Source organism: Talpa occidentalis, unplaced genomic scaffold (genome assembly GCF_014898055.3).
Source record: "Talpa occidentalis isolate TD23 unplaced genomic scaffold, MPIMG_talOcc4v2.1, whole genome shotgun sequence".
Classification (NCBI taxonomy): Eukaryota; Metazoa; Chordata; class Mammalia; order Eulipotyphla; family Talpidae; genus Talpa; species Talpa occidentalis.
The window spans coordinates 136,954,881-136,973,029 of record NW_026555331.1 but is presented as its reverse complement, the minus strand read 5'-3'; the positions used below and the strand labels follow the sequence as shown (position 1 = coordinate 136,973,029).

At 42.5% G+C, this 18,149-nt stretch overlaps 1 protein-coding gene across 7 annotated transcripts in view; it reads left to right on the top strand.

Annotated features, from left to right (window-relative positions):
• GRM8 (glutamate metabotropic receptor 8) overlaps window positions 1–18,149 on the top strand; it is an 811,967-nt gene that overhangs the window by 139,162 nt on the left and 654,656 nt on the right. For all 7 annotated transcript variants that reach the window (XM_054692631.1, XM_054692626.1, XM_054692632.1 and 4 more), the window contains exon 3: window positions 15,856–16,072. In XM_054692631.1, coding sequence (XP_054548606.1) covers window positions 15,856–16,072 — 217 coding nt within the window. The remainder of the gene's footprint in view (window positions 1–15,855; window positions 16,073–18,149) is intronic.

The following is an 18,149-nucleotide window of genomic DNA, read 5'->3' as shown; positions in this document are numbered from 1 at the left end:
ATAGTTATTTTCATTAATAGTTCTGATCAGAGAACCCAAATTATGCATATAAGAAATAAAAATTGTATGTGCAAAATGTATGGGGAAGCAGTGGTCTTTGATTTAATATTATTTAGCCTGTGGCAAGTTTCTAAAATTAGGTCTGTGCCTGCTCCTCCTCCTCACTTGTACAAATTGGGTGGGTTTACACTTCTGAAGGCTGTCTGAAGGCAGGCAATCTGCAGCTGAGGGTCAGTGTTCCTTCCCTTTTCCTTCTCATTTTTCATATGTCAGGTTTTTTTAAAAGTTTTATTTATTTATGCATGCAAGAGCTGGGGTATAGGCCAGAGATGTGGGGGGTGAGAGGATTCACCAGAGACAGAGTGGGGAACAGAACAGGCAGACTGACGAAATACACTGCTGAGGGGAGCAGCAAGCGAGACAGGAGAGGTCTGCTTTGCCCTGTGGGTTTCTCTCTGGCTGGCTGGGTATTGAACTTGTGCTGCAGAGGCTGTGGATTGCTTCATAGTGTGGCGCTTAACCCCTTGTGCCACCAGGGAGGCCCTCATATGTCAGTTTAATGTCATTTCCTCAGGGAAACCTTCCCAGTCTCTGCATGCCCCTCCACCTACACTCCCTCCCTTACCCCCACCCCTGGCCAGAGGAGTCAGTTACCCTGTTACTCTGAGCATCCTGTGCAGGTCCTTCATAGCGCTCATTACAATCGCTGCTCGGTGTTTGTTTGGGTGCCCGTTTATTTAATGCCTGTCTTCCCAATCTGACCATATGCTCTGTGGGGGTGGGAGGACCATGTGTTGTTGTTTAATGCCCTATTCCCAAAAGCTCTTATGGTGTCTGGCACTTACTGGGAACTAATTTGTTGAAAGAAATAATCAAAAGTAACCATTAAAGAAAGAACACTAAGTTTAATTTAACCACTAGTCAGGAAAAGTGGGTATATTGGATGAACCTTTGACATTTGTGTATAATCTTCACCTGTACCGGTCACCATTTCCTAGAAATCACAGGGTGGACTGGAATGTTATGGAAATTAGGAAAAATGGCATTCACTTTTTTTTAATAGGAAATATTGAAAAGCATGAGAAGTCATAAACTAGAAGAATCAGAGAAGATCGAGCCTGACTAGTAAAGTCCCTTTGTTAAAAAGTGACGATGGTACTAGAACTTTTGGGTGAATATTTGTAGGGTAGTGAGGCATAAAAATTCCCACACTACTAGTGACTTGATAGATTATAACAACTCTTTCCCTTAGGAGCTGCTGTGCTTTCTCATTGTAAAATGTAATTAGCAGATGTAAAAAAGGTTTATTAATCTTATAGGGTATAATTATTGCTGTTTATATGTAAATTCTTCCATATTCACGGATTGCTTGTCTTTCATTTTAAATAAACAAGTTAAAAGTCAAATGTCATTACCAATTTGATTAAAATCATTACACTTTTAAAAACAGGGCATTAGTTGTTTTATTTTCCAACAGAAATTCTAACTTCACTGGCCTAGTTTTAGGGTTGGAATTTCCGATTGCCTAATCAAATGTCTTAGTCTAAAATGTTCTGCCAAAAGTGTCTGAAAGCATCATGTTATAAACAAAAGCAATACAGCATAGAAAACTAGAAAGCTGCACAGTCATAGGTAATTTATTTCAAAGGTCTAGTGATGAATGATATGGAGATCTCTTTTTTGCTCTTTATACTTTTTCTGGTAGGTAACTTTGTCCCAGCAGCTTCAACAGCTTCTCTTGTTCCTTGATTTCCAGTGAGTTCAGTCAAGGGAGAAGGTGACAGGAGGTCAGATAAGGAGGAGAGATCAAGATATAATTTCCTTGGATTCCTTCTCCCTGTGGGACTTTGGGGGGGCTGTTTATGTCCCTCTAGGGGGTCACTTCTCTCACGATGGACTCCTGCTTGCTGTACCTGCTCCCTAGGGCCTAGGGTAGATCCGTTGTCTTCCAACATTTACTGGATTACATGCAATTTCCACCATTATTCCTTATATACTGCCCCTGTCTTGAAAATAGTCCCTTTTTGAAACTTGGTTGTCACCTTTGAGGTGCCATTGTTTTCTTTGCTCCCCTGGCTCATACAGTACCCTTGAAAAGGCAGTGAGAAAATGTACTCTTTCCAGTTCAGTGGAATATCCAAATGGATAATCTGGAGCCAAAAAGTGACTATGTAAGTGCAATATACACATGTCTACTTTCAGGCATACATATATAGAAAAATGTACTCTTTGTGTTTTGAAGCAACAAAATCAACTGTCTTTGAATTATTTATCTACTAGTGAGAATGGATTGACCTTGGCTCACCCCTCTCTGGTTGGCTTTGTTATCACTGCTGTGGATTTGAGAGGAGATGGATTCTGGGGAGGGGTGAGGTGTGCATCCTGGCACATAATAGAATTAAACTGTGACCATAAACCCACTAACATCAGGTTATACTCAGTTGTTCTTGCTAACCCCAGGTCCTTTCGTGGTGGCTGTGCAGATAGATTGTGCTCAGTCTGAAAGCACAGATGTGAGGAGAATATTTCAGACATAGTGCAATATAGTCTCTCTCCACGGCCATCAAATTTCCCATGTCAGGGGTCCAGTCTCTTCTCCTTTGTTTTGCTAAGCTCTAGCATGCATCAAAACAGAAAAGTTTGTGTTCTCTTCTGAATCAACTGTGGGAATTCAACTGAGAGGAAAGGCAGGATTGGACTTCACATTTGGTGCTAACTTGTGCATACAGGAAGCTACCCTGTCCACTGCAGGGCACACTTACTCTGAGAGGCTTTCTCTTTGGGAGGGGGATGGTACTTGTTCATGCTGTTGGAAGCAAATTCGGGGTAGCGCTCACTTTCCTTTATCATTTCCCTGTTTGGCTCCGTATTTCTTTCTTCTTTTCCTTCCCCTTATTCCATTTTTGTGAAGCCCTGGAACATAAGGCTCAGGGGAGTGTGAGGAGCGGAGGGTCTGTTCTTTGTGACCCCCTAGCCCTGACGCCTCATTTTGATCTAATTTCTGATTAGGGATGCATGTTTTGCCACAAGCAACTAGTAGTTTTGGCAGCAGAGAGAAGTCAAGTCTGAAAAGAAAAAGTTGGTGTCTGCCATCATTAGACTCTTCTGGACATAGTTTTGCAGCAGCAACAAATCCAACCCAGGACAGGGTGGCTAGAAGTTCTAGAAGTGATGGCTGCTGTTGCTAAGGCCAGCATTACCCTAGAAGTGCACAGGCAAGCACTACCCAGAGGGAAGAGCACAGTCTCAAGCTGATCTCCTACTAGAGAAATGATGATGCTATTGAACGGCATGAAAATCCCATCCCACCAACCTCCTCTACCATTAAGCTCAACAATTAATGGACAAGGTTGTTTGAAGAGATTTAAAAAAAACACACAAAAAAATTGGCAGGTACTCATGGTAAAGATATGTGTGACTCAGGTCTTAAATTGTCTTCTGTTTGCAAAGCTGTCCTCAGAAGTGTGCGAGTTTCTCGCAGGAAGACTTAAATTCACTCTGATTCCGAGGGGTTTCTCTGAGCTGTGTTTAGTGGCTTATTACTTGTCAGGGGCATCATGGTTTCATAATGATCTTTGGCAAACTTGGAGTTCAGAGAAACAGATGCAAGATTCATGTCATTTTGGGCAGACATGCAAAGTTTTGAGGTTAGCACAGTATTTTGAATGCAAATAGTGGAAGCCTTAAGAGCATCTAGAGTGGAATTTTAACCTTCTTGGACCCTGAAAGAGTATGTATGGTCCCCTAACTTCCCTCTACCTGTCTACATCTCAGTGACACTCTACCTAACTCGCCTGGTCCCATGTGATCAGTTTCAGTGATGACCAGTGAGAGACAATCTTTTCGCAGGAGAGAGAATAAACACTCTCACCTCTGTCTAGTATATCCACTTTATAGATTAGATCAGCACAGAGGGACTAATATTCAAAGAAATTGTGACCTTGGTCCTTGATTTGAAATGTAATTTTTATTATTATTTAAAAATAATAAAAATTTTGAATAATTTTTTATTTTTATTTTAAATTTTTTTAAGACTTATTTACTTTTATACAAGAGCTGGGGTACAGGCCAGAGGCGCAGGAGGTGAGAGGATTCACCAGAGACATTTCATTGAAGTAACATTGGTTGACAACATTATATATGTTCCAGGTATACAGCATCATCCATTCCCTGTACATACTACGTCCTGCTCATCATTAAAAGTCTAGTTTCCATCCTTCATCATACACTTGACCTCCTTTGACCTGATTCATCCATCTGCCATCCCCTTTCCTTTCTGATCATCACTACTTTGTTCTGCTAGTCTAAGTTTGTTTTTGCTTTGCTTTGTTCATTGGTTTTATTTCTTTTTTTAAAAAAAAAAATTATTTATTTATTTATTTATTTTTTATTTGTGCAAGAACGGGGGTATAGGCCAGAGACGCAGGAGGGTGAGAGGATTCACCAGAGACAGAGCAGGGGGCAGAACGGGCAGACAAGCAAAATGCACTGCTGAGGGGAGCAGTGGGTGAGACAGAAGAGGTCTGCTTTGCCATGTAGGACCCTCGCTGGCCGGCTGGGCTCCAACCTGTGCTGCAGAGGCTGCAGAGAGCTTCAAGGCATGGCACTCAACTGCCTGCACCACCAGGGGAGGCCCTGGTTTTATTTCTTTATCTTCCACATAGGAGTGAAATCATACAGTGTTTTCCTCCATCTGACTTCCTTCATTTAGCATAATTATGTCTAGACCTATGTATGTGTTGCACAGGGCAGCGTTTCTTTCTTTTAGTAGCGGAATAGTTTTCCATTGTGTGTATAGACCATGTCTTCTTTCTCCAGTCATCTGTTGGTGGATCCTTATGTTTCCAACTTTTGGCTCCCTCAGGTGAATAGTGAACACGGGGCTGCAGAGAGCTCTTTGAACTAGTATTTTTGTATTCTGTGTGTAAATACCCCAGAAGAGGGATAACTAGATTGTATGGGAATGCATGTAATTTTTATTCTTCAATGACAGATTGAAGTCCATGAGCTCTCCAAGTGTTTGCCAAGATACTTGAGAAGTTTTCATGGTCATCTCAGCATTTCCAAAAGTCAAAAGGCCATTGCATGCCCCTTTGAAGTGTCTGCATGCTAGGACCAAAAGGACACTTAGTTGATTTGGTCGGGAATTCTATCACCTCATCTTGGTAACAACAGATATCTTATGCTGATCAGAAGTTGTTCCTGATAAAAAGATCTTTGAATGATACTGAAAATGGATGACCTTTTGCTTAAATAGTTATATAGAAGAAAACTCTTAGACTTGTAGTGCATGAGGAAAATAATGAAAGAGGTCTTTTTTTTTTTTTTTAAGATTTATTTATTTATTTATACAAGCACTGGGTACAGTCAGAAGCGTGGGAGGGGGAGAGAATTCACCAGAGCCAGAGCGGAGAGCAGAACAGGCAGACTGATGAAGTACACTGCTGAGGGGAGCAGCGGGCGGCAGGAGAGGTCTGCACGCCATGTGGGACCCTCACCCAGTGGCCGGGGATCGAACTGGTGCTGCAGAGGCTGCGGGCAGCTTCACAACCCAGCACTCAACTGCTGTGCCACTGGGGAGACCCTGAAAGAGGTCTTTGATTGATTGATGGAGGGATCAATTTTTCTTTCAGTGAATACTTATTAAACTCCTGTGCTAGAAGTCCACAGTACTTTGTAAGCAACATAAAGAAGAGCCTGTAGAATCTACATTTTAGTACACAAATTAGTATAGATTGTGAGTAGCATAGTGAAGAAAATAAATAGGGTGATGAGGTTATTAGTGGAGGTGGCATGACCAGCATTGATGTTGTGGTCAGGGAAGTTCTGTTTGAGGAGGGGCCATTTGAGCTGAGGTTGATGGATAAGAAAAATCTGGAAGGAGTTGAGAAAAGTGCATGAAGCAATAGACATTAGGTTTGGAGAAGAAAGTAGATTGGTCGGGTCAGGAAACAAAAAGGAAGCCAGATGCCAAATCTCAAGGATCCTGTGGTAAAGGTTTGGGCTTAATGGGGAAATGCTTAAAAGACTTTGAGCAAGATTTTGATATGATCTGATTTTTTTGGAAAGATAAGTTTGGTTGCTAGATAAATTTGCTGGAATGGATTTGAGAAGGATAAAAACTAAAGCAATGAGAGTTGGGTGCTTTAAGAAATCTGGTATCACAAAGGCTTGGATTAGGGTGTGGCTTTTTGCTCTACCACACCTAGGGCATGGCCTGAGGTGGTCAGTTGAACTCTTGTCATTGTGTTCAATGCCCTTCCCCATTGGGACACTTTTGAAATATATTTGCCTCCCTGAGATCTATGAGTTCAAGACTTGCAGAGTTATCTTCCTAAATATGGATAAAGTAATTTTTATTAACAGCTGGGCAAACATCAGGTAAACCCTCAAGACATAGCTGTTTGTTAAGAACTGGAGAGGAAAAAATTCAGCAGGGAGCTGAGGCCAAAATGCTGCTTCCCACTCCCACACCACATTTCAACCTCGGGACCCACTCTTGCCTACTCAGAATAATTTAAGTCCACTTATTTAACCAGTGGCATAGGCTTTAGTACTCTCTCACACTCCTGATTGTCAGTGGAATATGGAGCAGAAGGGTGGGCTTCCCTCCCAAGAAAGGTTGCCCCTCCCTGGGCCCAATATCATACAGAGAAAAGAAGCCTGGCATGTGTGCAGGCAGGCCAGAGAATGAAGAGACTCTTCATTCAGCTACTCTGGCCTAATTTGGACATCTGTGTGACCTCGTAGGAAATGTACATTCTGGGACTCCCTGAGAGGGGTGAAGTTGGGGATGGGAATTTCCTCTTTTGTGGCATGAAGTGAAAATATAGTGGGAGAAAGATTTCCTTTTTAATAACAAAAGCAACTATCTGAAAAGTGGAAGTTAAAGCAATTTTTAAAGGAGGGAATAGTGATGACTATCTTGAGTCATGCAATTAATTGCCTCAAGTATGTTTTATTTTGGTAATGGAAATATGATCTTATTTTAAGCACACATCATTTTCTTATGAAACCTCAACATAAGGAAAATAAGAAATTAAGAAAAAGCAAAATGACAGGTGTTTCCAAAGATGCAATTTGATGCCTTAAGGCACTGAAAGAGAAAGGAAAGGAAAGAATTATGGAGCTAATGGTAGAGAAGGCTGGAAAGGAAAGGAAATGGGGAAGGATAAGAGTTTAGGAAAGGACTGAGGTGTTGAAGAACAGCAGTGGATGTTCCTTCTGCAGAGACCCGGATGAGTGGGTGCATTTGTCAGTCTTCTGGCACACCCAAGGGGTCATGGAAGAGAAGGTAATGTTAGGGGGAAAGGATGTCCTGAGCTAATCCCATACAGGCTTTGTGGGCCCCACCCCCACTCCAGACTAAAGCCATCAAGACATTGGGAAAGACAAATCCCATCACCACCAAAGGGAGGGTGGCTGGGACCTGAGGGTGGAGTTGGGCAGCCAGGTTGGATATAAAAACCAAATACGTGGGCCTTGGGCTGGCTCGCTATCGCTCGCCTCCTGGCTACACAGTTCCTGGCTTGCAGCCAGCTCTGAGAGCGCCATTTTGGGATTCCTGATCGGCGGATCGGGTAGGACTCATTTAAAACTTTGTCTCCCACTTTTCTCCCTGAGCTGTACATTTCCTCATTTCCCCTTCCCTTGTAAATAAACCTTTTATTAACCTTTCACGTGTGCCTGCAGTAGAGCATTGATAAGTCTTTTTAAGCACGCTGGTGAGGACCCACAGTCAGGCACCCCATTTTGTATCCTGGTTGCTCTACAACAGTAACAAAAAGGATTCTTTATAAGGTGTGGCACAACACAGCATGGGCAAATACTCTGGAACTAGCAACATCAGGAAGATCTGAAGGAGTAAGTGTAGAATCTGCAAGAGCTTCAGCTGTGTGCGAGGGCTTAGGAAGAGAAATACTGAGTCTTGGAGAGGAATATGGGAATCTATACTCAGAGTTCTGTTTTTTTCTGCCCATCCACCTCCTGTTGGTGTCTTCCACTGGCCAAACTCAACTCAAAGCCTGAACCCAGGTGAGAGAGTCATAGAGTAGTACCCTAGAATATATAGCAGGGTGAGAAAAGATTGAAAGGAGCAAATGGAGAACAGCCTTTACAATATTTTGAAGGAATCCAGGGTATAAAGCTAGGAGGTTGTTTTAAAAGTTCTGCCACAAGATTTCTTGACCTACTAAACATAGAGCTTCCATATGATCCAGCGATTCCACTCCTAGGTATTTACCCAAAGGACATAGAAACATCAATTCCAAAGAACACCTGCACCCCTATGTTTATAGCAGCACTATTTACAATAGCTAAGCTTTGGAAACAACCCAAATGCCCAAAAATAGATGACTGGATCAAGAAGATGTGGTACATATACACCATGGAATATTACTCAGCATTCAAAAAAGATAAACACATGCAATTTGCAGCAACATGGATGGCGCTGGAAGGGATCATGCTCAGCGAAATAAGCCAGAAAGAAAAAGAAAAATACCGGATGGTCTCACTCATAGCAGGAATCTAGAAAACTTAAATAAGGGACCAGGAAAATGAATAACTATAAGAAAGTGAAAATCAAAATCAACAAAAAACTATGAACCAGAGACACTCTATGTGGAGTGGGGGGCGGGGAGGGGAGGGATTGGGGTCAAAATAAGGGGGTTGCAATTGTATGGGGAATATAAAAATAAAATTTATTTAAAAAAAAAAGTTCTGCCACAGTTTAATTAATTGCCTCCAAACATTCATTGGGTACTTGCTCTGTTCGGCAGTACCAAATAAACAGAGACACTGTCCTGTGAATGTCCTAAGTTAGCACATAGCTATGGGTTCTAATGACAGATGATGGGAGTGAGAAACAGCAAAACACCTGCAAGAGGTAGTGAAAGCATCCCAGGGAGGTGACCTTTGAGCTGGATATTAAGTTTTGTATAAGATCATCAGGTGGAGGAGAGCAGAATCTCTCCACACTGGGAACAGGATATAGGTGATGTTGGGGCATGGCAGGTGTAAGAGCAGGACTGGACATGGTGCAGGTTTTCTGATCCAGCAGACCGGATAAAGGAGGAATCAGAGTCCTCAGTGGTTTTGCAGGTCTTTTTATTGGGATTTACCCAGTACACAGCAGGTAAGGGTGCTGGGGGGCCAGGAGGCTGGCAGGCCTCCCAGCCCCCAGCAAGTCTTCATTCTATCTGGGCTCTCCGGCCTTGTCTCAGCTTCTGCTTCTCTTGCTTCTCTCTCAGCTTGTCTTTTGGCTTCTTCTGGTGTCCCCATGACACCGCCCTTAAAAAGCAGTCTCAGCCCAGGTAAATCCCATCTATCTATGCCCACACCCTATTCCAGGTGCCCGCCATCAGGCATGCATTCAGGACCGCAAGGATCCATCATCTATCCTGATGGCAGGAAGGCAGAAAAGCCTGACATTTTTTCCTTACCCTACAGTCCACCCCCTCAGGGTTTTCTGCCATATAATCTACATATATACAATTTTCTTTGCAAACAAACAGTGCAGCCATGGCCCACAAAAGCAAATACATCACAATATAACAACAAAATACAACAGAACAGAAATAAGTCCAGGCAGGGCCCCAACCTAGTAGCAAAAGACAATTATTGGTACCAGCAGATGAGCCACCAAATCTGCTGCCGAAGGCACTGCTCATACGAGGGAGGGGAATCACTCAAGGCATCTACTATATCACACCAGGAGCCTTCAGGCTTCCTGGCCTTCTCTGGCTGTAGTCTCAGCTACAAGCCACACACAGCATCCACCCCCAGGATACACTCACTCTGGATTGGCAATTCTATTCTGTTGGGGGTAATCACCAGCCCTCAGGGTTTCTGTCTGCAGTCACTCCAACACTTGGCCTTCATAGCCACCCATGCGACTCGCAGACCCCTGCACTCAAGCCAACCCACTGCACAAGCACATGGGTCGTGGATCCAAACTCTACATTTGGCTTGGGCTCCACCCCAAGCCACATTCCCCACCCATCCCCCAAGGATGGGTTCCTCAGCTCCTCACCCTCACCCGACAATGAGCAGGGCATCACCCACAGGTGATTTTACAAGACTCACAGGTCTTCAGCATACTCAGGCTGCTTAACAGCCACTCAGGGCTTCTCAACTTAGCATCAGCACCAGCTTTTTTACTTCTCTGTTGGCTTTTCTCCTCTGCCTAGCTGCTGGGCATACACGGGCTGCTTTTGGCCATCAAGGCCCACTGGCCTTGATTCCCAAAAAAACATAACCTGCCAAGGTCCTCCGCCTTCTGGCGGGATTGTCAGTCCAAGTTCATCAGTCCAAGTCCATTAGGCCTTTCCATCAGCACTGGCGAACTCTGAATCGCGGTCCTCTCTTCCCCGACAATTCTTGCTGCCTTGGGGGTCGTTGGCTGGTCCTCTCGGGGGTCATTGGCTGGTCCTCTCGGGCATCTCCTTCATGTCAGGTCTCGTCCTGTAGTTCCTGGACCTTGTCCACCAGTCTCTCCAGGTCTTCGGAGGGCCCGTCTGCATGGATCATCTTGCCGACTCACGCCAATTGTAGGGCCAGGAATGGACCACTGAGCAGGTTTTCTGATCCAGCAGACCGGGTAAAGGAGGAGTCAGAGTCCTCAGTGATTTTGCAGGTCTTTTTATTGGGATTTACCTGGTACACAGCAGGTAAGGGTGCTGGGGGGCCAGGAGGCTGGCAGGCCTCCCAGCCCCCAGCAAGTCTTCATTCTATCTGGGCTCTCCGGCCTTGTCTCAGCTTCTGCTTCTCTTGCTTCTCTCTCGGCTTATCTTTTGGCTTCTTCTGGTGTCCCTGTGACACCGCCCTTAAAAAAAGCACAGTCTCAGCCCAGGTGAATCCCATCTACCTATGCCCACACCCTATTCCAGGTGCCCGCCATCAGGCATGCATTCAGGACCGCAAGGATCCATCATCTATCCTGATGGCAGGAGGGCAGAAAAGCCTGACAATTTTTCCTTACCCTACAGCAGGGATGATCTGAGATTGGGAAGGAGGATGGGACAGAGTTTGATAAAAGAGTTTTTAAGTCAGAGTAGTTTGGATATTATCATTTGATGGAAAAGTTACAGATGCTTATGAAGGATGTTACTTCTTACAAAGGAAGACCTGATGCAGGTCTTTGCCTAATACTTTCTATTCTTGGAACATTTGTCCCCTCTCTACTTCATTCTGTTCCCCAACCACCATCTTTTTAAATTGTTGTTGTTTATTGTAGATGAATTATTTAGGGTTAAGGGATTAGTTAGGATACATTTAGCATTGGGATAGGAAAAAAAAAGCATTCCAAGTTTTAAATGCCAGTAGGAGTTTAATTTGAGGAATGTGGAAATATTAAGGATGCTGGCACAGAAATTAAAATGCTTAATGAGCCAATGCATGGCGGTTGACCATAACAAAATAAAATTGAGATGTGACTTCATGACAACATGAAAAATTGTCTGAAGTACTATCAGTATACTCTGATATCTGTTATTATGGACTGCAGTATAGCAAAAAAAATGGAATAAATGAAAATATAGAACATACTCTTCTGTTACTTTTCTGTATGTTGGTCTGCAAAGTGAAAACTCTTTAAGACTTTGTGAGAAAGTCCTTTACCTAATTATTCAAACAACTATTTTCTATCTGCACTTTTATTTTATATACCCTTTACACCTGTTTAATTAATCCTAAACATGATGCTGACTGCTAATTAAACAGCCCCGAAAGTGACTGACTGAAGGTAGTAATTTGAGATAATTAGTTTTGGTTTCAAACACTCAATTTTCACACTTTGTGCTCATTTTTAGAAAGGGGTGGCTCATTATTGTGGGCAGGGTGGGACTGTGTAAGGCATTTTACTGCTGGACTTTAAGTAGGTAAGGAAGTGGGAGGATTATTATATATCCAGATAGGACAAGGAAATGGTATAATGCTATAGAATTTGCTATAGAATGTTTTCCAACCTCTCCTACACACACACACGCACACATACTCACTAAGGCACATAGTTCCTTCCAAAGCAAAGGTCAGGATGTTGAACATAAAAATGCACATGCCTTGCTCTCAGTAGATCTCCGTGAGTTATCCCCAGATCCTCTAGAAGTAAGCAAGAAAGGGTGAAAAAGACCCAGGTTGGGGTGTGGCTTGAGATTTGGAGAGGTAGCCTTGCTGAGTAGTCATGCACTATGGTGGCACAAAACCTAATCTGCCAAGATTGGGCCAGAGTATCTGGCAGAGGAAGTGAAGGCACAGGAAGGAAACAGTTCACGCTGGTTTTCATGGTTTCACATGTTAAAAAAGGTAACAGAGTCCTACAGGAACAGCTAGAATTTGAGGTTAAATTTTTGTAGTCAGTTTAGATAAAATACAGGTACATAGCCCATAAAGTTCCTGCAGCACCATGAACAGCTCCAAATGCTTTGCTCTTCTGTTAGCTGGTTAACTGGGGGCTTTTTTTTTTTTTTTTTTTTTTTTTTAAATAGCTTGGAGAGTTCAGTGTCCATTTACTGGTCACCAATATGGAGTAAGATTATTTGGATCCCAGAAAAGTTATCCAGGTGTTGAGGGATTTCCCATGATGTCAAGAGAAGAGTCAAAAACTCCGTGTGGAATGAGAATCACTTGGCCAGGGGCTGCTGGGTGAGGGATAAACCACTGTGGGCAGTCCTTTGTGGGAAGATAGAACTGCATTTTCTTTGGAATCAGAGCACTGACATTAGCCACAGGATTTTATGGAGCGAAAAGTCAATTTTATGTACATGTCAAAACTGCATTTTCAACAAAGCAACCTAAGTTAGGGCAACTTGGATTCATTTAAAAATATATTAATACTGGGCCTCCCTGGTGGCACAGGATTTAAGTCTCAGTGCTATCACGATATTGCCATGGTGGCCTGAGTTTGAACCCTGACCAGGGAGCTAACCCACATGGCACAGCAGACCTCTTCTGCCTTGCCTGCTGCTCCCTCAGCAGTGTATTTCAGTAGATCTGCCTGTACTGCTCCCCAGTCTGGTGAATTGTCTCACCCCCACACCTCTGGCCTACACCCCAGTACTTGTATGTATAAATAAATTAAAAAAATATTAATACTTATGTTTTATTTAACTTTTGAATATAATTGATTCATTGGTCCCAATCGATGTGTCACTTATTATTTGTTGTTGTTTGATTGAGGTAGTATTTGTTTTCATTGTTGTTTGTGTTTAGAAGCATAGGATCTCCCCCTTCAGGTGTTATTACCACGCCACACCCACCACCAAAACACCCAGCATGCACCACCACCATAGTCCATTGTGCCCCCTCCCCACTTTGTCATTTCCCTCAGCCCTCCCCTCCCCACTCTGGTAGCCTCAGTTCTATAATCAGCTTTCTAGAGTTAGTTCTTAGCTTGGTTTTATCTGACCTTTTGCTTGGTTTCTCTATATTCCACATATAAGTGACCGCATCCAGTATTTGTCTTTCTTTTTCTCATTTATTTCACTTAGCAAAACTTCCTCTAGCCTGGAGTCATTTTTTTTAAAAGATTTATTTATTTATTTATACAAGCACGGGGGTACAGTCAGAAGCATGGGGGGGGGGTGAGAGAATTCACCAGAACCAGAGCGGGGAACAGAACAGGCAGACCGACCAAGTACACTGCTGAGGGGAGCAGCGGGCGGCAGGAGAGGTCTGTGCGCCATGTGGGACCCTTGCCTGGCTGCCAGGGAATGAACCGGTGCTGCAGAGGCTGTGGGCAGCTTCACAGCCCAGTGCTCAACCGCTGCGCCACCGGGAGGCCCTTGAGTCATTTCTGACCTCTGAACTTTGTGTCAGGTTTGGGCAGGGCATCCAAGAGTGGTGGTGAAATGAGGAGCTGCCTAGATCCCCTTCCCAGATTGTCCTTTTTTCACCATCTCTACAGGCTCATCACAAGCCTTCCAATAGCTTTGCCCCTCCTCCACTGGGCCCCCACCACCCCTCATCTCCAGTTCCAAAGACTCTTAAATTCCAGATTCCCAAATAGCATTGCCTGCGTTGTTGCTGTTTTTAATCCTCTCACAGGAAACTCAAACAAAGCAAATCAAAAATTTAAAGCATTATTTTTGCCTGCCAAATTGCTTTCTTTTCCTCCATGTGTTGGTAAATAGCAGACATGTACCTAGTTACCAAAGCTGTAGAACTGCGTCATTCCTCATATCTCCTTGTCGCCTGCAAATTTCCCCCTCCCTTAGAGACTCTTACTGCTTCCATTTTTTTGTTAGCCCACCATTGCCTGATTTTGGTTTCTTAGATTTCTTTAATAGATTTCTAACTGGTCTTCCTGCATCTAGTATGACTTCCCTTTAATTAATCGTAGCTTGAAGCATGTTGTGGGTCCCTCTGCATGAGATTCTTCTGGAGGGGATAGCAAGATGCAGATGACTAGACCTCTGGATATAGTGAGTCAGACTCTTCAGGAGGGTGTTACCTAGGTGCACCCTGAAATTCCAGGGCTGCTGTCCTCCTCATTGCTCCCAATGTGATCTTTCTCAAACAAAAATCTGATTATGTCACTCCCTTTGTTACAATCATTCTGTGCTTCCTCATGCCCTTCGTGATAAAATTCACACTCCTTGTCATACTTGACTAGCCCTTTATCATCCAGTTTCTGTCTAGCTCTGCGGTTTTATTTTCTGACATTCCCCCCTTGGTATTGTACATTCTTTCCATGTGAAATGCTGCAGTTCCTGTTATCTGCCCTTCCTTGACTCGGTACCTTTGGACGTGCAGTTCTCTGTGGCTAAGATGCCCTTTCCTGCCTGTTTGCCAGACTTTCCGTGTCTTCTGTGCCTGCATCTAGCCCACATGTCCTTCCCCTGCACTTCATTAGCATCCATTTGATCTTCCATCAGAGCACTTCTTCACTCGACCTCACTTGGACATATATGAGTGAAAATTACATTTCAAAAAAAATTTAGAGGGGAGATTTATGGCATGGATTTAATTTGCTACTCAGTTTAAATTTGTGTAGGGGAAACAACATAGGATTCTTGATTTTAAGAATTTTCTAACAATTCATTCTGTTTATATTAGAAAATAGTCCCTATAGAAATTATGGTATGGATTCCTGTTTTCTCATTTGGTGGGGATTGGAAAGATGTTTTCATCAGAAGATACATGGTTGGCTATTCCCAAATATTTTTGTGATACTCAATGATTATATCAACAAGCAGTGAATAGGCTTGGGAAACTATATTTAAAATAATATACCAGAAGTATAATTTCAAGACCGAAATGGTATCAAGTTAAAAAATATCTTTTAAATTCTCTGTTCTCATTGTGCAATCTTTATGTCCTAAAGCCAAAGACATTTTCAGAGGTGACCTTTTCTGATTTGTGTATGTACTATACCTTCATTTCTGTTTTATTTCTGCACTAGAACTTATCACAGATGGTATGAAAAAGCAGCAGCAATGAAAACCTCAAATGTTTTGCTTTGGTTTCAGAAACAATGGGAAAATTCAGTTCTTTCTTGCTCTTTAGAAATGCACTATGGATCATTGCAAAATACTTTCTACACTGGCCATCAATCCATATGTTGGTTTTGGGTTCCTGGTGCAGATTTCTCCTGCTATCAGAAAGTAGAGTATTCGTATTTGGTATGCTTTAATAGATTATTTTGGGGGTCTGGGCATGCCATTGCTGTTAATTTATATGGGAATGATTTTGAGCCCTTCCAGGTGCCTGAAATAACCTACCGAACAGTACCAAATAGGAACGCTCTACTTTTGGATAGAGGGGACAGCCTGTATAGCTTTGGCTACTTAGTCTCTTGTGACATTCCATCATTCTATACAATTCTTCATGAGTTGAAATGATCTGTCATTTGCTTTGCAGATACCTCAAATCAGCTATGCATCCACAGCCCCAGAGCTAAGTGATAACACCAGGTATGACTTCTTTTCTCGGGTGGTCCCACCTGATTCGTACCAAGCGCAAGCCATGGTGGACATCGTGACGGAGCTGGGGTGGAATTATGTGTCGACACTGGCTTCTGAGGGCAACTATGGAGAGAGTGGCGTTGAGGCCTTCACTCAGATCTCGAGGGAGATTGGTAAGCATATCGTTACCAGGTGATTGTCTTTGGAGGTGACAGGCTGCAGAAGTCTGAGCATTTCTAAGCACTTCCAGATCTGTATGGAATAATTAGAACTCCTACAGAGGCATGACCCAGGCTGTCCACTCCAGGGGGAATCTGGATTTATTATAAATGGTTGTGTTGTTCATGGTCTATCAAGGTGACACTTTGCTACTAATTTAGGAAATAGAACTCCTGACTCAGATGAACATTTTTTTAAAGTTGTCTGTTTTGACAAGGGAGTTTGCTGGCACATTAGAGCCATTGTAAATTTGAATAAATGACATACTATTTGATTGTTCTAGATGGAAGTTTACATTAGCAAGTCATTAGATAAGAAAAAAAAAAGCAGTGGAATTTAACATCAATGCCAGAGGGATTAAGACTTTATCATTTTAAAACAATAGTGAAGTAGCCACCAAGGCTATACTAAGAGGTATTTTTATTGTCACATTTGACTTTTTGCATTTTTATTTTTACCTTAAACTCTGAAACTAACAGTGGGATGAAGGACAGGTTGTAAAAGCATGGTTAGTACAGGATGCTGATGCATTCCTTGCCCCACCCCCCATGCTATTTTCAAGGTGCTTGTCCAGATCCCCATAGGCCTTTTAACACAAATATTTGCGCTTTGAGGTGGTGTAAGGGCCAGGAATGGCCACAGTGCAGGTTTTCTATGATCCAGCAGACCGGGTAAAGGAGGAGTCAGAGTCCTCAGTGGCTTTTTGCAGGCTTTTATTGGGGTTTACCAGGCATATGGCAGGCACGGGTACTGGGGGGCTGGGAGGCTGGTAGCCTCCCAGACCCCAGCAAATTCCCACTCTATCTAGGCTCTCTGGCGTTCTCTCTGCTTCTCTGCTCTTCTGTTCGTTCTGCTGCTTCTTGGCTTCTTTTTGGCGTCCCCGTGACGCCGCCCTTAAAAAGCCCAGTCTTAGCGCAGGTGAATCCCATCTACCTATGCCCACACCCTACTCCAGGTGCCCGCCATCAGGCATGCATTCAGGACCGTAAGGATCCATCATCTATCCTGATGGCGGGAGGGCAGAAAAGCCTGATACTTTTACCTTACCCTACAGGTGGTAAATCCATTCTACTACCTGGAAACAAAATAAAATAAACAAGTACTTAAAGCACAAATCTTACTGCTGATTAGTTAACCATAAAACTTTGTGGATGAAGGGGGACATATTACTATTATTTAGCAAATACTGTAATTCTTTTAAAGAATTACCAAGAATATTTTTCTTTAAGAGTAATAACAATATTTTGTGAAAAAAGAGTGCCCACTGTTTGATTTGAGTAATCTTAACCTTGAAATAAGAAGCTATGTTGATAATTTTCTTTCTCGGAAGCTTTAACTCAGGGCAAGATCATAGGAGTGATTTGGGCTTATTCATAATTAGAAAGTTATTGAAATAAGATTTTCTGTTCTTCTGCCCATAATAAGGCATAGAAATTTATTATACATAACATTTAGTATGTTTAACATTGGTTCAGGTTTTGTGCTGTTGCAGAAAATGTAGGAAAGGCCTTATCTTGTTGAATAGATTGGGTTAATTGATTTAATTGGACAACCATTCACACTTGTTCTAAATGTCCATGATGACATAATCTTTGCTCTTTGGAATTTTAAATTACATCACTATTGCTCTACAAATGATTTAAAACACTCAAAGGAACTTTAAATGATGACAAAATTATATTATCTTCTTGAATAAGAATCCCAAGTTTATCTTTAGAGGAAATGCCCATGCAGATGAAAACAATAGCTCTGGAAACCAGGTTAATGCATTATTTAAACAGCTGATTTCAGTTCTCACCAGAGTGATAATTCAACAAGAGAAGGAAACTAATAGAGTGGGTATTGAAATAAGTCTTTTGTAGTGATCCCGTCCATTCTTCAACTACTGGACACATTTTCATGTGCTTGAAACAGATTACTGGGAAAAATTCAATACAGGACATAATTTTCCAATTGTTGCAGAATCTGATAAGATATATTCGCTAAAAGTTAAGTGAGATCACAGCTTTATTCTTTTGAGTAAAATGAGAA